The sequence below is a fragment of the Bombina bombina genome, chromosome 1 (genome assembly GCF_027579735.1).
Source record: "Bombina bombina isolate aBomBom1 chromosome 1, aBomBom1.pri, whole genome shotgun sequence".
NCBI classification, from domain to species: Eukaryota; Metazoa; Chordata; class Amphibia; order Anura; family Bombinatoridae; genus Bombina; species Bombina bombina.
The window spans coordinates 1,392,398,140-1,392,420,089 of record NC_069499.1 but is presented as its reverse complement, the minus strand read 5'-3'; the positions used below and the strand labels follow the sequence as shown (position 1 = coordinate 1,392,420,089).

General features: G+C 37.1%; 1 protein-coding gene across 1 annotated transcript in view; it reads left to right on the top strand.

Annotated features, from left to right (window-relative positions):
• Positions 1-336: 336 nt before the first annotated feature.
• Positions 337-21,950, top strand: part of CFAP45 (cilia and flagella associated protein 45) — a 78,206-nt gene continuing 56,592 nt past the window's right edge. The window contains exon 1 of the mRNA XM_053704797.1: positions 337-419. Coding sequence (XP_053560772.1) covers positions 417-419 — 3 coding nt within the window. The 5' untranslated portion in view covers positions 337-416. The remainder of the gene's footprint in view (positions 420-21,950) is intronic.

The window sequence follows — 21,950 nt, the reverse complement described above, 5'->3', positions numbered from 1 at the left end:
AATCAAGCCAACTTGATCAAGCAATATGTTGGCACTATTGCTAATAAATAATTCGTTTTTAACCGTTTAAAAGAATATACTTTTTCGCCTCTGAGACACAATATATTTACAATTCTTTCTAAACAACAAAATACAAAAAAGGCGACGTACATAAGATTGAGGAACAGCAACTAAACACTGTCCTCTTTTCCAACTAGCTGGGTGGGTGATACAAGCACACGCATATGCGCGTTCATACCTGCACTACAGCATTAGTAATCACGTGATTTACACGTTCTATTTCAGCGACGTATCTCTATCACGCATGTCTTAGTTCTGTTGTCATGGAGAGTTTAGCTGCTCTGCAACGCGCCGTTGCTATGACACGAAGTCAAAACGAACCTCTCAGTGGCTAGAAGTTATCAGCCGGGGCAGACATGGTGAGATGCCATTGCTTCTGTTATATAATATGTTTGCTCTGTAATATAATGTTATTGTATGGTATAAATATTTATGTATTATATATAAATAGTAATCTACTGTAGTGTAATGTAAAGCCATGCTGATGTGTATGTTGGTAGCTTAAAAAAAAATATTTTTTATTTCTGTGTATGTCATAGCTTGTTTTAAAGGTAGAAAGGTCAAAATAGAATGTTCATTGGTGCAATTTTAATTTTAAATGAAGCATGTTTGCAATATATTTACATTAGCAAAAATGTTTATAGTAAAAGTTACTATTGTTTTTCATTGGCATACAGACATATGCTGTAAGGGCCTGTGCACCAGCATTCAAATACACCTTCTCAAAGAGACAGCAGTACTTGTATAAAACAAATTAAATGAAAGTCTAGTCAAAATTAAAGGGACACTGAACCCAAATTTTTTATTTTGTGATTCAGATAGAGCATGCAATTTTAAGCAACTTTCTAATTTACTCCTATTAGTACTTTTTCTTAGTTCTCTTGGTATCTTTATTTGAAAAAGCAAAAATGTAAGCATAGGCGCCAGCCCATTTTTGGTTCAGACCTGGGTAGCACTTTCTGATTGGTGTCTAAATGTAGCCTCCATCAAGTATAGGGAAACCAGCAATATCTTCAAGCAATGCAAATGCAGACAGGAGCTCACTGCTAGCTACAAAGTACATCCAATAACCAAAGGTGTCCACAGCATAAGCTTCCAAATCTTTTCTTTATTTAGGGAAGGATTCAAAGGTACAAAAATAGTAGTAACGTTTCAGGTTATACACCAATAAAGAAAAGATTTGGAAGCTTATGCTGTGGACACGTTTGTTCATTAAATGTAGCCTCCAATCAGCAAGCGCTACCCAGGTTTTGAACCAAAAATGGGCCGGCTTCTAAGCTTACATTCAAATAAAGATATAACTCAAAGACAACAAAAAAGATTACAAGAGTTGGATTAACTATTCAATCCAACTACAATTACTGGTTCACAAATAAATGAGGGAAGGATTAAACAATATACTATGCTAACTACATCAAACTCTGTTCAAACATTCAAAAAAATGGTGGAACTGGCATTGTTTCGAAAAATATGTATAAAAGGGCATCATACCAAGGGGGTCTAAGAATTAAAATGTTCCCTGCCTTTACACTACATAATGATGAACTAGTGAAACAATAGGAAAATATCTGAAGTGAGTGCTCTTTGAAACGTATTCAAATTCTAATTAAACATGATACATTGGAACTTAATAAATTAGATGCAGAAATAAAAGAATACAATGAGCAAATCAAACAATTTGAGGACAAATTTGATTTTAATACAAAATATAAACTGTACCAACAAGAGCTTGACAAACTAGAACAAGAGCTGATTCAAACAAAGAAACAAAAATTCCAAAGAGATTTAGATGATTATCTGGTGAGGGAAGACAATAGTGGCACAGAAAGTGAGCCAGACATATCAGATAATGAATGTCCCAACATAGATAGAAATAGTGCCACATATATTTTAACACCTCAAGCAACATATAATGAACCACAAGCCACAAATTCCAATGTACCAGTACCCACAGTACAGACCAGTATGTCGTCTTTTTTAGCGTCAGGCCCAAATGCACAACCATTAATAAGCCCCAGACCACATACAAATCTAACACAGAACCTAATACATCAAACTCACAATGCTACCAGGAGAGACAAGCGCAAAAATCAGGGGCCTTTCAGACAATCTGCCAGAAAGAGGAAAATGAGTCCATTCTCCAAAATCAGAACCAACAACTAAAAATGATAAATCTGTCTCAACATACTCTAACCTCAGAGCACTATAACATTCTCTCTAAAGGTTTAACATTTTGTCCAACAAACAAATTAAACAAATTTGATCTTATCAAAGATGTATACATTTTCTGTAGAAAACTATTTTTTTTTAAATTCTATGCTGAAAAAATGACCAAATTCGGAGTGATGAAGAATCATCATCCATACATGATCTAGAAGAATTGGCAAATGAAAATCTGCCAAACACAGATCAAATCTCTAACACTAACTCAATTATGTGTTGAGAAAGTATAAAACCCAAATCAAATTTTGTACCATCTCCAACAATTTCCCCAGAAGTTCAATCATTTTGCAAAATTGTATGTAACCAGATTGAAAAACTACCATCAATCAGAGGGTAAAGCAATATTTCCCAACCAGAAATAAAAGCACTTGAGGAAATCAAAACATGGTTAGATGCAGTGATAAAACCATCTGACAAGGGCGGAAATATTGTTCTATGGCCTAAAGACAAATATTTAGCAGAAGCACTAAAACAACTGAATCATACAAAATGTTATAAACAATTAATGTTCAATCCACATGAAACATGTATCGAACAATACAACAAAATGGAACTAAAAACTTGGAAAGAATATATTATTACTAAAACAGAGAAAAATTATCTGATGAAAACCAATCCAAAGATGGCCACAATCTACTTTATACCAAAAGTACATAAAAACTTATCTGAGCTATTAGGAAGGCCCATAGTATCAGGAATTGCAAACTTAACCAGACTAGCTAGTAAATACATAGATTTGAAACTAAGAGAATACCTAACTATGTTACCTTCTTACATTCGTGACACAATGGAAGTGTTACAAGTACTACAAGATCTCAAAGTAACAGACACAACCTGGCTAGTAACTATGGATGTTGAATCACTGTATACCAGCATTCGCCATAATGATGGTTTAAAAGCAATCAGTTATTTTTTATCCACCATTACCAATAACAACCAACAACATAATGCCTTTATTCTGCAAATGCTAAAATTTGTATTAACACACAACATTTAAGGATCGATATTATCTCCGAGTCCAAGGAACAGCCATGGGGACAGCATGTGCACCCACATATGCGAATCTGTTCCTTGGATTTTGGGAATCCTTTAATGTATTTACTGGGAAAATGGATCGATATACACAGCAAATACCCTTGTGGGTCAGATATATCGATGATGTGCTCTTCCTATGGGAAGGCACAAAAACAGAATTGGAAAAATTCATACAAATACTTAATATTAATGATAAAAACATCAAACTGACTTATCAAGCAGATTTAAGTACAGTGAATTTTTTAGATCTTACCATCAGAAAAAATGAAGATGTTGCACCTATAATAGGGCATAAAATAACCACAGCGTACAAAAGACCCAGAAATCTAAAAGATCAGTTGGTTCAAAGCCACTACATTCATATCCCAAAGAAAACACCAAAAGACCCAGGAATGTATCCATGTGGTTCATGTTCAGCATGTACACATGTAACTAAAATCAAACAAATCACTGACAAAACAGGCAAAATTAATAAATTAGAACAACACTGTACATGTCGGTCGACAGGAGTGATCTATTTTTTTTTTGTTCATGCAAGAAAGTTTATGTAGCCATGACAACCCGCGAAGCCAGGGTAAGAATTTTGGAGCATGCCAATAATATACAAAATGCCACAAAGGATGTATCCAAAGGTAAAACCATCACATCAGTGGCACAACATTTTCTAAAAATTCACAAAAGTGGAATCACTGACTTGAAATATGCTGTGATACAGAAGATCTCTCTAGGCATAAGAGAAGGAAGTCTGGAAGAAGCACTTCTAAAATCAGAATGTAGATGGATATATCTATTAGACTCCATACAACCAGAAGGACTCAATGAATATAACAATTACTTTGTATACCTATAATCATATATAGCACTGCGGAATCTGTTGGCGCTCTACAAATAACCGATAATAATAATAATAATAATAATTACATCACAATTAAATATATTTCATTCTGCACATTGACCACAGCTCATTACTACTTACTTAATAATGTTTCGTTAAGGACCTCATCCCTTTCCTAGGCACTTTTCACTTAGTCTCTAAATAATTATTTATGTTAATTACTTAAAACTTTACTATGTAAGTATGCACACTTAGTAAGCAATAATACACAATATTTAATAAGGTAAATCATTTGTGACACTCCATCACTGTTTTTTTTTATACACTTCACATCCACTTCACTTTATTATTACATTTTTATTTATGTGACCTACCTCTTCAACTATATGTGCACACAACCACTCTTTTAATATAACACATTTTTAAAGGACCAGTCAACACAGTAGATTTGCATATTCAACAAATGCAAGATAACAAGACAATGCAATAGCCCTTAGTCTGAACTTCAGATGAGTAGTAGATTTTTTTTCTAACAATTTTAAAAGTTATGTCTTTTTCCACTCCCCCTGTACCATGTGACAGCCATCAGCCATTCACAAATGCATACACGTACCATGTGACAGCCATCAGCCATTCACAAATGCATACACACTTATTGTTGCACATGCTCAGTAGGAGCTGGTGACTCAAAAAGTTTAAATATAAAAAGACTGTGCACATTTAGATAAAGGAAGTAAATTGGAAAGTTGTTTAAAATAGCATGCTCTATTTGAATCATGGAAGTTTAATTTTGATTGAGTGTCCCTTTAAGTAACAAATTCACAGAAACTGACTTTTCACATAATAGTTGGAAACATTTATTCCTGCACCGTTAAAATCTACACATACTAATGTGAACTAAATTAAACTACTATCTTCTTCAAAACAGCACTGGTATCTATTGCCCTAGAAATTTATAAACAACCCACTTAACCCTAGAGAAATACTAACTTTAATATACACCATACCCCTATGATACTCTATTAAAATATGTCAGAAATGGTATACACAGTGTTCTGCGTAATCTTGCTTCTGTCTTTAAAACATCTGTCATTATTGTCATGCTACTGATGTATTTAAAACAATATATCTGTGGTATAATACAAAATACACACAACAAGTGAAAGTATGTACAATAAGAAAATATAGAACTTATTCTTTAGCAGTAACATAAAGAACTTCCTGATAAAGTAACATATATCATCGTAACCCACATGCATAAGTTTGCAAAGTAACATATTATCGCAACCAACATGCATAAGTTTGCAACATGTAACAGAGTATAGCATAAGGCTTCAAATGAAAAATGTATCCCCATTGGATGCCTAAACATGATTGGTATGCAATCTTACCAATCAGAATCAAGATAATTCCTCATGATCATCCAATCCCTCACACAAGGTGGGACTTATGAACCAGTAAATAGATTTACCAAACAGCCGGCGTGTAACCCCTCTGAGGAAGCGTGAGCGAAACACGTGTCAGGGGTCTGGCTTCAAAGAGTTCATACTCATTTTTTTTAACCGCTTTCTATCTATGATAACTGTTGATTGCCAATAGCTTGTAAATGTGTGTTATATTCTGAGATCAGACGTTGTGCTATGTTAGTGAAACAAGTCAGTTAAACGTTAATCTAGCCCCCGCTATAGAAGAGGCTTAAGCAGACAGAATCGATTACACTGAATAGCTGTGCTAAAGTTAACTGTGCAAGCAAGGACTTTATAATTACAGATAGAGTATTAGCTAGATAGCTTTAATCTCGCAATCTGACATCCAACATATTAACAGGTCCTCTTGTTACAGCATTATTTCTGAATTTATTAATAGCCGGCTACAAAAGATAATGTTTGTATCTGACTGCTTGATATTATACAAACCAAGTACAATGTTTCACATATAGATACATGATTCTCAGGGGTATTATTCATACATCTATGCTATATATTGATATCTAGAGAGTTTAATTTTAAAGTAAACTTACCCGGTTTGCGATCCTCAGTAGCAGTCTTTGTGCCAAAATAATATGAGTTTCATTCATCGTTTTTTGAGTATTTATCTTTAACTCCTTAACGACGCATGTCGTACAGGGTACGTCGCACACAACCTGGTCTTTAAAGACCAGCGACGTACCCTGTACGACATCAGGGTTTAAAGCGGCTGGAAGCGTTCCTGATCGCTTCCAGCCGCTTTCAAGGTATTGCTGTGATGCCTCGACATTGAGGCATCACTGCAATACCTTTTTTTCCAAAACCGATGCAGAGAGAGCCACTCTGTGGCCCTCTCTGCACCGGTAGAGATGGGCCCGATCGTTGGTGGGTGGGAGCAGCTGCAGGGAGGCGGGTGGGCGGCCCATCGCTACCCGGCATCCGGTTCCTGAATGTGCAATGTGCACGCCGGGTGCCGGGAGCGTGCGGGGGCCTGCAGGGAGCGAGTGTGCGCGCGCATATGTGCGCGCGATCGTGTAACAGCCACTGCCACCAATGAATTGATGAATGGGAGAGAGGGAGAGGGAGGGGGGGAAATAATTTTCAAAAGGATCTGGGAGGGGGAGAGGGTATTAGGGGGGGCAGCTACACTACAGCCACTGCCACCAATGAATTGATGAATGGGAGAGAGGGAGAGGGAGGGGGGGAAATAATTTTCAAAAGGATCTGGGAGGGGGAGAGGGAGGAGGGTATTAGGGGGGGCAGCAACACTACAGCAAAAATGTAATTCCATACAAAAAAATAAAAAAAATTTTGGAGGCAAATTGGGTACTGGCAGACAGCTGCCAGTACCCAAGATGGCAGCAAATAGGATGTGGGCAAGCATTATAGAGCTGTTTGGGGGGATCAGAGAGGTTAGGGGCTAAGGGGGGGTCCATCACAGCTAAACAGATATTTAAAAAAAAAAAAAAATCATAAAAAAAAGCCTTTTATTTTAGTACTGGCAGAGTTTCTGCCAGTACTTAAGATGGCGGGGACAATTGTGGGGTGGGAGAGGGAAGAGAGATGTTTGGGAGGGATCAGGGGGTGGGATCTCTCAGGTGGGAGGCTGATCTCTACACTAAAGCTAAAATTAACCCTGCAAGCTCCCTACAAGCTATCTAATTAACCCCTGCACTGCTGGGCATAATACACGTGTGATGCACAGCAGCATTTTGCAGCCTTCTAATTACCAAAAAACAACACAAAAGCCATAAATGTCTGCTATTTCTGAACAAAGGGGATCCCAGAGAAGCATTTACAACCATTTATGCCATAATTGCACAAGTTGTTTGTAAATAATTTCAGTGAGAAACCTAAAATTGTAAAAAATTTAACATTTTTTTTTATTTGATCGCATTTCGCGGTGACATGGTGGCATGAAATATACCAAGATGGGCCTAGATCAATACTTGGGGTTGTCTACTACACTACACTAAAGCTAAAATTAACCCTAGAAGCTCCCTACATGCTCCCTCATTAACCCCTTCACTGCTGGGCGTAATACATGTGTGGTGCGCAGTGGCATTTAGCTGCCTTCTAATTACCAAAAAGCAACGCCAAAGCCATATATATCTGCTATTTATGAACAAAGGGGATCCCAGAGAAGCGTTTACAACCATTTATGCCATAATTGCACAAGTTGTTTGCAAATAATTTCAGTGAGAAACCTAAAGTTTGTGAAAAAAATTATGAAAAAGTGAATTTTTTCTTTATTTGATCTCATTTGGCGGTGAAATGGTGACATGAAATATACCAAAATGGGCCTAGATCATTACTTTGGGATGTCTTCTAAAAAAAAATATATACATGTCAAGGGATATTCAGGGATTCCTGACTGATATCAGGGTCCCAATGTAACTAGCGCTAATTTTGAAAAAAAGTGGTTTGGAAATAACAAAGTGCTACTTGTACTTATTGCCCTATAACTTGTAAATATTGGGTATTTCTAAACTCAGGACAAAATTTAGAAACTATTTAGCATGGGTGTTTTTTGGGGGTTGTAGATGTGTAACAGATTTTGGGGGTCAAAGTTAGAAAAAGTGTGGTTTTTTCCATTTTTTCCTCATATTTTATAATTTTTTTTATAGTAAATTATAAGATATGATGAAAATAATGGTATCTTTAGAAAGTCCATTTAATGGCGAGAAAAACGGTATTTAATATGTGTGGGTACAGTAAATGAGTAAGAGGAAAATTACAGCTAAACACAAACAGCGCAGAAATGTAAAAATAGCCCTGGTCCTTAAGGGAAAGAAATTGAAAAATGGCCTTGTCCTTAAGGGGTTAAACAAAGTTATCGCCAAAAATGATTGATTTCTTATACTATCTGTATTCAACCCGTTGTATTCCCTTGTTTTTTAATTACAAACTACGTTATCCTACCTTTTCTTCTTCTTCTTCGCTTGCACAAAACTTTTCTTCTGCATAATGAGTTTAGGAGCGTGCTCCCGTTTCGCGTATGCGCATTATATTTTGCACGGACCAATAACACGTCATCTGTTTTGACTTATATGTGAAAACGGGTCACTGTTAGTAAAAATGCGGCCGCTCTATTTGGCAAATAACATAGTACTGAATGAATACATTATTGTTATTCATTGAGTACTATTTTTCAAGCGATAGTAACGCATGCACATTTTATAGCGGTATCGCCGCGAAGCGCATGCGCAGTAGACTGTGAGAAGAGGCTTTGCGCATTAGAAAGGGACTTTGTGCACAAGCACGAGAGATACGTATAGAGTGGGTCGGACCGCTCTATACGTCACATTGCTAAAATAAGTAGAGGGTGGGAGGAGTTCGCTTAGTAACGGTAAGAAAAAATATATAATAAAAAAAGTTAGCGATCGTATTGCTGTCAGTATTCTGTAAGGATGGATGAATTCTGGAGCTATTAACTTTACTTTCACTTTAAGTATTTTTAAACATGTATGATTGAATAGTTAAACCAATAAAGATAAAGTATGAATGGTTAAAAATCGTTCCTGTATTATTCAGTAAGAATTTTTCCTAAATAATTGCAGAGGTAAAGCACTCTTTTTTTTTTTTTTTTTTGTTACGGACTTTGTAACTCATTTATCTATGATTCAAATAAAGATACCAAGAGAATGAAGAAAATTATAATAGGAGTAAATTGGAAATTTTCTTAAAATTACATGCTCTTTCAGAATGATGAAAGTTTAATTTTGATTAGACTATCCCTTTAAGTATTCACAGACACAATGCACACGACAGCCAGCTCTGAACTGGTAAGCATATGTGCACATGCCACTGAAGAACAATAGTAATTTTTACTATAATCCATTTTTGCTAATAGAAATATATTGCAAAAATGCTTCTATTTAAAGGGACATTAAACCCACATTTTTTCTTTTATGATTCAGATAGAGAATACAGTTTTTAAACAACATTTCAATTTACTTCTATTGCTTCATTCTTTAGATATCCTTTGTTAAACAAAAAGCAATGCACACGGGTGAGCCAATCACACAAGGCATTTATGTGCAGCCACCAATCAGCAGCTACTGAGCCTATCTAGATATGCTTTTCAGCAAAGGATATCAAGAGAATTAAGCTGATTAGATAATAGAAGTTAATTAGAAAGTTGTATTCTCTATCTGAATCATGAAAGAAAAAAATCTGAGTTTCATGTCCCTTTAAAATTGAAATGCACCCATGCATCCTTTCTATCCCTTTAATATGGCTCTAAGCATGGATGTCATTTATAATCTCTGCACCAAATTCCTGCTGTCAGTGCACAATATTTTAATAAATGTTACATTTATATTTGTTTGTTTTTTTATGGTAGTGAGGACCTCTATTCTGGCTTTTTTAAATATACAGTTTTTCTTTATAAGCCTCCCTATGTCAGTGCAAATATTTTGAGATTTATTTGTATATCAAGATGTGTGCAATTTATATACATCTCTAAAAAATGATCTAGCAGTAAAGAGTTTTTTTTTTTTTTTTACTCAAATATTTATAATATATGATAAAACAGTGCCAAGGGGATTTGAACTCATAACCTAATTAACATAAATCTAATTCTTCCTTTAAATAGAGGTTTTAGAAATCATAGTGCATACCAATATGAGATCTGATGGATGATTATTCAAATAGAGAGAATACTTTGTAAGGTCTATAGTAGGACCTACAATGCTGCACATAAAGTTATGCCCAGGGATTTTGTAAATGTTTCTGGCTTTTATCTTTTCGTTAGGAGTCTAGGCAAAAGATGAGTTTTTTTGATCTTGGAGTAATGTGCTCACTAAATAGGTTTTTTTTTTTTTTTTTTTTTTCTTTTTCTTTTTTTTTTCTTTTATTGTAAACATAAAAACATTAAATACATAAAGATTCCATAACAATCCTTAAGTGTTCTTACTATAACAATATGTCCTTTTAACGATAGATACTAGACAACATCAACCCCTACATACACAAAAAGAAAAAAAAAAAAAAAAAAAAAAAAAAAAAGAAAGAAAAGGGAATTCCCCCCCTCCGCCCCCCTGACCCCTCTCAATCCCGATACTTTTATATACCCGGTTAAGATGGAAGGGTCCTATATTTAAATTCTTCCCAATGGAAGCGGATTCTCTGAAAGACCTCTTCTCTATTAGTTTTTAGATAAGTATATTCTTCCAATATTAATAATTCATTAATTCTAGTAAGTAAGGTTTCTTTATCCGGGATATTTGGTTTTTTCCAATTTCTGGCCAATAAGGATTTCGTTCCATTTAATACAAATGTTACAAGTTTAGCTCTTATTTTACAAATATCTTTAATGGGTTTATTTAATAGGGCCGTAAAGATATCCAATTGAAAGTCCGCTATCCCAGTAATCTGCTGGATGCATTCCGAAGTTATTCCCCATACACTTTTCACCCTAGGGCAATCCCACCATATATGTTGCATATTCCCGATCCCCCCGCATCCTCTCCAACAAAGATTGGAAGCATTTGGGTATATACTATGTAATCTAGCCGGTGTAAGGTACCATCTAGTAAGTATCTTATAATTTAGCTCCTGGATATTAGACGAGGATGACGATCTAGCTACCTTATCACAGATGGACCGCCATTCCGACTCCTCCAGCTGAGTCCCTGTCTCTACTTCCCATTTTTGCATATAACTATGTTTTATAAATTCTGCTGGAGTGTTAAGGAGTTTATAGCTAAATGAAATTGTACTTCTAATTGGGATTTCGTTATGACAGGTTTTTTCAAATAATGTTAATTCCCTAGTCAAGTTTGCTTTGTCTGGATGTCGTGTAACAAAATTCTGTAACTGTAAATATTTTAGCCAGTTTCCATAAGTACCATCTGCCATTTTCCCCAGTTCTTGTTTGGATTTAAGCTTCCCCTTATCTATAAATTGGCATAACGGTAAAGATTGGTGTAAGTTTTGTTGGCCTAAGAAGCTAGGTGTGAACCCTCCCTGAAATTCCGAATTGTTTGTAATCGGGAGTAGAGGTGAGAGAGTTGTAGAGATAGAGGGGCATTCTTTTATGATTTTACTCCAATTCATAAAAATATGCTTAATCATTGGGAACTGCATGATTTTTAAAGGTCTTCCTTCTGGTGGCAACCATATTAATTTTTTCATTGGGAGGGATGTTATTAAATTATTCTCTAATTGTACCCACGCTTTGTTCTTGCTATTTAAATGCCAATCTAGTATCCTTTGAAGTATAACTGCTCTATGATAATTCCTAACATTTGGTACCCCTAGCCCCCCCTCTTTCCTTGCTCTATACAGAATAGAGGCCTTGATTCTCGGTTTAATTTGATTCCAGATGAAAGAATTGATGATTTTCTGAAGATTAGTGCAGAAAGTATGGGGGATATTAATGGGAATGGTCTGGAAAATATATAGGATACGTGGGAGCACATTCATTTTTACTAAGTGTATTCGCCCCAGCCAAGAAATCCTTTTCTGCCTCCAAGATCCAAGCTCCGCTTGGAGTTTAGACATTAAATTCACATAGTTATCTACGAACAGCTGTTCCTTTTCTGTTGATAATTGGACCCCCAGGTACTTTAAAGACGACTCTTTCCATACAAATGAGTTACCTGATTTGCATTCATAATAATCTCTTACTGGGAGTGCATACTTAAGAGCTTCTGATTTATTTTTATTGATGAGAAAGTTTGAATGTCTCCCAAATTCCTGTAATATCTCTTCCAAGTTTTTAATGGACCTTGCCGGATCCGTTAATGTTAATAGCACATCGTCGGCGTACAACGAGATCTTATATTCTTGCTCCCCTATTTTAATACCCTTAATGTTTGTCTCTGCCCGGATTCTAGTTGCTAAAATTTCCATGGAGAGAATAAACAGCAAGGGGGACAGGGGGCATCCTTGTCTTGTGCCATTTGTAATCGTAAGAGAGTCTGAGAGCACACCATTAATTTTTACTATAGCCGAAGGAAGGGTATATAAATGAAAAATACGTTGTATGATTTTCTCCCCAAAGCCAAATTTGTTAAGTGTTGTACGCAGGAAGGACCAGTCTAGCCGGTCAAAAGCCTTCTCTGCGTCCAGCGATAGCATGACCAGGGGTATCTTATGTATTTTTGCGTATTTTATTAAGTGTAATGCTTTAATGGTGTTGTCTCTTGCCTCTCTACATGGTACAAAGCCGACCTGATCTATATTAATGATTTCTGGTAAAATTTTATTTATTCTATTTGCTATGAGTTTAGCGTAAATTTTAACATCATTATTCAATAATGATATAGGCCTGTAGCTGGCTGGTAATTTAGGATCTTTTCCTGGTTTATGCAATACCACTATCTTAGCTTCGAGCATCTCTTTTGCTAACAGAGGTTCTGTGCTTATTGAGTTAAAATAAAGTAGAAGTTTTGGTGCCAGGGTCTCATTATATGTTTTATAATAGTTTGAGCTAAATCCATCTATTCCTGGGCTTTTCCCTAGGGCAAATTTTTTAATAGTCTGCATTATCTCTTGCAGGCTAAATGGTTCATCTAACATCTTTTTTTGAGACTCTGATATAGTAGGCACCTGGATTCCATTGATATAGTTATCTTTATCTATTTGAAAGTGTCTGGATTTATTTTGTGGGCCCAAGTTATATAATTGCTGGTAATAATCTTGAAAAACCTTGGCAATATCCTGGCTCCCTGTCTTACTGTTACCTGATCCGTCTATAATATTAGAAACGTAAGTTTGAAGAACTTTTTTTTTTACGGCTCGTGCTAATAGTCTCCCGGCTTTGTTACCCCCATTGAAGAACACCTTTTTAAGTTGAAGGGCTCTTCGTTGTACGCCTTTATTCAGGAAAACATTCAAACTCTCTCGCTCTGCTTTAAGGGATTCTGATAACTGTTTGTTATATGGATCCTTCTTATGTTTATCTTCTGCCCTGGAGAGAGAGTCTAGTAAATGTGTATAATGTTCTCTAGCTTGTCTATTAATTCTGGATTTGTGTTTTATAAATTCTCCCCTAATTACCGCCTTATGTGTGACCCACCATGTACTTGGTGCAGTATCATCTATAGAATTGGTCTCAAAATAGGTTTCGATAGATTTCAAAATAGATTGTCTTATCTGTACATCTTTCAGGAGATTATCGTCCAAGCGCCATTGATATGGGATTATTGGTTTTGAAGGCCAGTTTAGTTTCAGGGAAATAAGAGAATGGTCTGACCAGGTGATGTTATGTATTTTGGCCTCTTGAGCTAAAATATAGCTGTTTTGATCCATCCAGAAATAGTCAATGCGTGAGTAAGATTTTTGTGGGGGTGAGTAAAATGTATAATCTCTAGTAGCTGGATGGAGCGTCCTCCATACATCCAGCAGAGATAGGGAGAGAAGACTTGTCTTGACTGCTTTGATAATATGTTTAGATATATTACTTTTCTTTTTAGAACAATCTTCTACAGGCTCCATTGGTACATTAAAATCCCCCCCTATAATTAAAGTACCCTTTTGAACATCCAAAATCCTATTACATACTCTCTTAAAGAATGATTTCTGTCCTCTATTTGGTGCATATATATTCACCAGTGTAACTGGTCTATTATATAATAGACCTACCAAACAGATATACCTTCCCTCTTCGTCCCTATCCATTTGAATAAGTTGAAATGGAGAATCTTTGTGGAACAAGATACAGACCCCATTTTTCTTTACTCTATTGGAACTCTGAAAAATAGTTGGATAATAGTTGTTTGTGAACTTAGGTTCTTTATTTTTATTAAAATGAGACTCTTGAACAAAGATAATATCTCCCTTTTCTTTATGAAAACTATATAGGGCCTTATTTCTTTTCTGTGCATTATTAAGGCCCTTAGCATTTTGTGATAATAGGCAAATCTTTTTTTTATCTATTTTCATACTTTATTAAGAAGGAATTTCTGAGTGATAAGTGGCCCAGAAAATGAAAGGTTGGGGCCAGGCGGCAGGGGCCAGGGAAGGGGAGAAGGAGAGCGGGAAGAGAAAAAGAAAGAGAGAAAAAAAAAAAAAAAAAAAAAAAAAAAAGGGGGGACCACAAATCCCCGCATCCACACACAATACCCCCATGCATACCTTACAAATAACACAAATTCAGGGAAAATTAAACCGACAAATTGTTTCCCCCTAAATGGCAATAATATCTTAATTTACCAAAATTACAAGCATTATTATACTAAAAAAAAAAAAAAAAAGAAAAGTTCCATACTAGGTAGAGCCTTCGTGCTCCTTTCCTTCCTTATTGAGTTAACTAAATTCCTCCATACAAAACTAACTTCCTTAATGTGTAGCTAGTTCCTCAGCCCTAGTTTATTAATTAATTTAAAAAAAAAAAAACAAACAAAAAAAAAAAAAAACCCTATTCTTTTTTCTTTATTCCCGTGTTTTAGTGAAAAAAAAAAGCAAAAATTCCCCACCCCACATTGAATAGGTGGAGGGGGGTTATACTTAATTATTTCTCAAATCTCAATCTTTTCTCAACCTTAATGTGACCTTTAATTGAAGAAAAAAAAAAAAAAAAAAAAAAAAAAAAAAAACAACTTAATGTGACCTTTCTTTGTACCGGTGATCTTGTAAAAAACAAAACAAAAAAAAAAAAAATTCCCCACCCCACAATGAATAGGTGGAGGGGGGTTATACTTAATTATTTCTCAAATCTCAGTCTTTTCTCAACCTTAATGTGACCTTTAAGTGAAGAAAAAAAAAAAAAAAAAACACAACTTAATGTGACCTTTCTTTGTGCCGGTGATCTTGTGGAAAACGAAAAAAAATTCCCATGTCTCCATCTTTCTTAAAAACTTAATGTGACCTTCAAGTGAAAAAAAAAAAAATAAAAAAAAAATTCACATATCTACATTTTTTCTCGATGTGACCTTCAAGTGTTTAAGTGTGTAAAAAAAAAAAAAAAAAAAAAAACAACCTTTACCCCACACTCTCTTACTTATATAACCATAGAGCTTTTATACTAACAGTGACTCGTAAATTTTAACCATCTCTAAGAGAGAAAAATAATAATAATACAAAAAAAAAAAAAAAAAAAATTTTTCTTTTTTTTTTTCCTTCATAAAGAAAAAGAAAAAAAGCAGTTAGGAGTAATCTCTAGTCTTAACATACTAACTATCTATATGTTTTTTTAACACCTTAAGCCAGTGCTAAGAACATAGTCTCTCATCTTGAACCAACAGTCTTTAAGTATTAGAATTTGCTAATGTCTCTAAGCAAGTATTAGAAATTGACTCCGCATCATTGTTAGTCCTTTCCTGTTGCTTTCTCCTAGTCGGGACTCTTATCCATTGATGTCCCCTTCCTTCCTGAACAGATCTAGGGTTAGACAAATAGCTCTCCTTCCTTTTCTCTTGGTTATTTGATGTTTCCAATACTGGTGTATTAATACCTAGAGTAGTACAGAAAGAATTGAGGTCCTGCAACGAATGTAAAGTTGCATGCTTTCCATCCACTGTGGCCCTTAGGCCAAAGGGAAATCCCCATCTATATGGGATTTTCAGATTGCTGAGATGCAGAGTGAGGGACTTTAACTCTTTTCTTTTTTGTAAAGTCCTGGGACTAATATCGGAAAAGATTTGGATTTGCTGGCCTTCAAACACAATGTTTGGATGTAATCTAGCTGCCTGTGTGACAGCCTCTTTATCTTTGAAATGTGCAAATTTGATTATCGTGTCTCTAGGTGGGTCTCCTTTCCTTAACCTAGGTTTTAAGGCTCTGTGGCACCGTTCCAATGTCTTATCTGTGTAAGCCTCATCCCTTGTCAGGGTATTAAGAAAACGTAAAAGGTATTTTTCAAGGTCAGCTGGTATTATATCCTCTGATATCCCCCTTATTCTTAAGTTTGACCTCCTCTGCCTGTTCTCCATATCTTCTAACTGGTTTTGTAATAATATTATGTCCTCTCCCTGTTGGTGGATCTGTTGTGCCATGCTATCTGTGTGATTCACCCAAGCTTCTCTGTCCTCTTCCAGTAGGGCCACTCTGTTCCCAATCTCCCCAATATCCTTTTTAATGATAGAAAATTCATTTTTAATGCAACGTTTCACCTGACTTATTTCTTCCAAAAGAGTTTGGATGTCTGCTTTCGATGGTAGACCCTGTAAGTCTGCTTTAGTCAGCAGGGGTGTATTGGGTTCAGGAGTGTTAATGAGTTTATTAGGTGACATATACTCTGAAGAGTGATTCAATAGGGAGGTATCTGTGGCTTTAAAAAAGGAGTCTACTTTTGGAGCTTGCGATGTATGGGATTTACCCCCTTTATCCTGTTTAGCTGTTTTCTTAGTAGTCATTGTAAACCCTTTTTTTTTTTTTTCCTTTCTCCCCTTTTTCACGCTCCTAGGGCTTGGTGTGTAAAAACAGACTCTCTTTACCTTATACTAGAGAACTTCCCAGTCTGTTGAGATAGCTCCGCTATGATTAGGTTGTTAGGCTAATACACTGAATTATGTGTAGGGCCTATAGTTCATGCATGTGCTTGCTCTTTATATCTCAAGTTGTCGTGTTAACATCCCTTTAGTACCACATTGTTACAGAATTTCAACAAAGGGGAAAAACAGACAAACGTTTACCTTTCCTTCTCCTTTCTGCTCCCGTTCTGTTTAGGAGACTGGGCCTCTGATCCTCTGTTAATCCAGTGATAGCCGTCCCTTACACAGTGCACCGGCTCACCTTTGATGATCTTTGAAACTTCTGCCAAAAAGGTATGTGACCAGCTATTCCTAGGGCCCCAAAAAAAAAACAGCCTTTCAAATGGCTCTATAGCTGGCCGTCTGCATACTTAGCCGGGTATTAGGTACAGGCGCCGTGCAACGTTAGATCCAGTGTTCTGTCTCTGCTCCGGGCAGTGTCCCTGTACTCCGCCCTTGGTAATTTCCTCTGCTGCAGTCCCTGCTTCGAATTCTGCTGCCTTTACACCTCTCCGGACTATGCCGGTTGTAATCTTTAAGGCTCCGCAGGTAAACGCCCACACCTGTCCAGGTCCGACCCGGAGCTCGATCCCTCAGAGGCCCACAGTCCGGAGCTTCAGCCCCCTCTTGTGCAATACATCTACAGGGTAAACTTTTCCAAGCACCCGCTTCCTTTCCACACTCTCCCCAGGAGCTAAGGTACCGCTCGAGGCTTCCTCTGCTGTATGTGTACGCAGTACACCTCCGCCTGCTCTTTCGGCGTCTCTCCCGGTAAGGCGTGCAGGGGGATCTCACACAGACAGCGTAGCAATTAGTGTACAAATGTCCTTTTGGCTGTGCCTTTTCACCTAGCTTTGGCTCTCCTTCAGTCCGCTTACATTATTTGGCAGTTTTAGGATATTGAAAGCTTCTTTTTTGCCATTTAGGAGGACGGTTAAGCTGGAGCTCTACAGGTGTGCGGCCATTCTCTACCTTGGCCGGCTCCGCCCCCAATGAGTTTGTCACTAAATAGGTTTTATGCAAATTATCTGCACTGGAGATTTCTCTTATTTCATTAGCTCAATGTCAACTTCCTGGGGACCTCCTTCCACACCAGATCCTGGGGACCCCTGCACAGCAGTTTGGAAACACGATTGCAGTCTCCTTCCTCATAACCAGCTCTAGCTGGAACACCCGCTGATGTCATCATGGTTGTTCATGATGACATCACAGTGTACAAGGAAATTCCTGTAGCTTTACAGCTGAGGGTGGGCTTTAAAAGAAGAAACCCCTCATTTGAAAGAGGGGAATCTAACATTTCAGATGAGAGGTCTCATTCCCCTGTAAGATACGGGGGATTGCCATAAGCTTTGGAAAGGTCTCAAATAGAGCCCCTATTCCCCCTGTTTGTGCTAGAATACCCTCCTTCATTTGAATTAATTGTCCCCCTAGTACGTTGCTGATGGCTAATAAAAAGGTGACCACCTGCCTCACTAGACAATAGGAATGTTGTGTAATTTTAAAGTGGATCTAATATTTTTATGGTTAGGTATTTTTTACCTAATTTTTTGCATAAATAGCAGGAAAAGGAAAAACACAGAGGTGCCAAAATGGCCTAGTACCACCAAACCAAGGTATAATAAAGGTCAAACAAATGTGTACTCACAAACGTGATGCACCCAATGGTGCTAATGGGGCAGGCTGGAACTTTGCAGTAGTCCAGCTCACTGTATATAAACAAGCTATAGTCCAAAGCCGGAGGGTTCCAAGAGATTCGCCACTGGCACCTATGTAGGGATATAGAGCGAAACTACCATGGCCTAGTACAGTCTGGTAAGGCAGAGTGGTGAGATGTATTTGCACTTACAAGATAGAAAGCACTTCCAGGTGCAATACAGGTGAACTGGGACTTCTCAGCCGCCCAGCAGACTGAACTCCCCTGCAAACAGGATGCACTCCAAGTTCCAAGGTATAGGATGATATAAATCCCAACAGCAGCAAGTGTATAATAAAAACAACTCTTTATTTTAAGAGCAACGCATTTCTCAGCTTCTAAAGGGCTGTTTCCTCAGGCTATTGTATTTTTATTTTATTGTATTGTATTTGTCTACTGATTTGTATTTATTAATGTTTATTGAACAATGTAGGTATAAAATCCAACATTTTGGTGTTTTTGGGAAGGTAAACTAATGTTGAAATTGAAACCATAAAATGTGTGTTAGAAATATTTATGAAATGACTCCCATGTAGCACAGAGGTGTGAAATGCTCAGCACTTAAAGGGACATTCCAGCCAAAATTGGAATCCACATGGATGCATTTCAGTTTTGACTAAAAGCATTTGTGTAATATACATGCATTAGCAAAAATGCTTCCCATAAAAGCTATAGCTGTTTCAAAGGTGTATTTAGGTATGCATTGTGCACCAGCATTTTAGACAAAGCACTTGCTCAGAGCGACTAAGGTGCTAGTACCATCTTGTAATGACTCAATTTGTTAATTGATGACATCATATAAACCCCACAGGCGCTATGAGCAGATCTAGTATTTAAAATGCTGGTGCACTGAGAATATCTAGCTGCGCTTCACATGCACGTGCAGAGAAAAATGTTAACACTAAAACAGTGATAACTTTTACTAGAAGCATTTTTGCCAATGCATGTATACAGGGAGTGCAGAATTATTAGGCAAGTTGTATTTTTGAGGATTAACTTTATTATTGAACAACAACCATGTTCTCAATGAACCCAAAAATCTCATTAATATCAAAGCTGAATAGTTTTGGAAGTAGTTTTTAGTTTGTTTTTAGTTAAAGCTATTTTAGGGGGATATCTGTGTGTGCAGGTGACTATTACTGTGCATAATTATTAGGCAACCTAACAAAAAACAAATATATACCCATTTCAATTATTTATTTTTACCAGTGAAACCAATATAACATCTCAACATTCACAAATATACATTTCTGACATTCAAAAACAAAACAAAAACAAATCAGTGACCAATATAGCCACCTTTCTTTGCAAGGACACTCAATAGCCTGCCATCCATGGATTCTGTCAGTGTTTTGATCTGTTCACCATCAACATTGTGTGCAGCAGCAACCACAGCCTCCCAGACACTGTTCAGAGAGGTGTACTGTTTTCCCTCCTTGTAAATCTCACATTTGATGATGGACCACAGGTTCTCAATGGGGTTCAGATCAGGTGAACAAGGAGGCCATGTCATTAGATTTTCTTCTTTTATACCCTTTCTTGCCAGCCACGCTGTGGAGTACTTGGACGCGTGTGATAGAGCATTGTCCTGCATGAAAATCATGTTTTTCTTGAAGGATGCAGACTTCTTCCTGTACCACTGCTTGAAGAAGGTGTCTTCCAGAAACTGTCAGTAGGACTGGGAGTTGAGCTTGACTCCATCCTCAACCCGAAAAGGCCCCACAAGCTCATCTTTGATGATACCAGCCCAAACCAGTACTCCACCTCCAACTTGCTGGCGTCTGAGTCGGACTGGAGCTCTCCGCCCTTTACCAATCCAGCCACGGGCCCATCCATCTGGCCCATCAAGACTCACTCTCATTTCATCAGTCCATAAAACCTTAGAAAAATCAGTCTTGAGATATTTCTTGGCCCAGTCTTGACGTTTCAGCTTGTGTGTCTTGTTCAGTGGTGGTCGTCTTTCAGCCTTTCTTACCTTGGCCATGTCTCTGAGTATTGCACACCTTGTGCTTTTGGGCACTCCAGTGATGTTGCAGCTCTGAAATATGGCCAAACTGGTGGCAAGTGGCATCTTGGCAGCTGCACGCTTGACTTTTCTCAGTTCATGGGCAGTTATTTTGCGCCTTGGTTTCTTCTGTTATGTGTGATCAGTCCACGGGTCATCATTACTTCTGGGATATAACTCCTCCCCAACAGGAAATGCAAGAGGATTCACCCAGCAGAGCTGCACATAGCTCCTCCCCTCTACGTCAGTCCCAGTCATTCTCTTGCACCCAACGACTAGATAGGATGTGTGAGAGGACTATGGTGATTATACTTAGTTTTTATGACTTCAATCAAAAGTTTGTTATTTTACAATAGCACCGGAGCGTGTTATTACTTCTCTGGCAGAGTTTGAGGAAGAATCTACCAGAGTTTTTTACTATGATTTTAACCGGAGTAGTTAAGATCATATTGCTGTTCTCGGCCATCTGAGGGAGGTAAAAGCTTCAGATCAGGGGACAGCGGGCAGATGACTCTGCATTGAGGTATGTAGCAGTTTTTATTTTCTGAATGGAATTGATGAGAAAATCCTGCCATACCGTTATAATGACATGTATGTATACACTTCAGTATTCTGGGGATGGTATTTCACCGGAACTACTCTGTTAAAAGTCACTAATCCTTTTAATAAGTATTTATCATGTTAAACGTTTTTGCTGGAATGTAGAATCGTTTACATTTCTGAGGTACTGAGTGAATAAATATTTGGGCATTATTTTCCACTTGGCAGTTGTTTGGTTTTAATTGTGACAGTTTCGTTTCTCTTCACTGCTGTGTGTGAGGGGGAGGGGCCGTTTTTGGCGCTCTTTGCTACGCATCAAAAAATTCCAGTCAGTTACTCTTATATTTCCTGCATGATCCGGTTCATCTCTGACAGATCTCAGGGGTCTTCAAACTTCTTTGGAGGGAGGTAGATTCTCTCAGCAGAGCTGTGAGAATTTTATATTGACTGTGAATAAAAACGTTGCTCTGTAATTTTTATGTCAAATTTAATTATTGTTATTTTTCTAATGGGAACAAACCTTTGCTAAAAGTTGTGTTGTTTTAAAGTTTGATGCTATAACTGTTTTTCAGTTCATTATTTCAACTGTCATTTAATCGTTTAGTACCTCTTTGAGGCACAGTACGTTTTTTTGCTAAAAAAGATTATAACCAAGTTGCAAGTTTATTGCTAG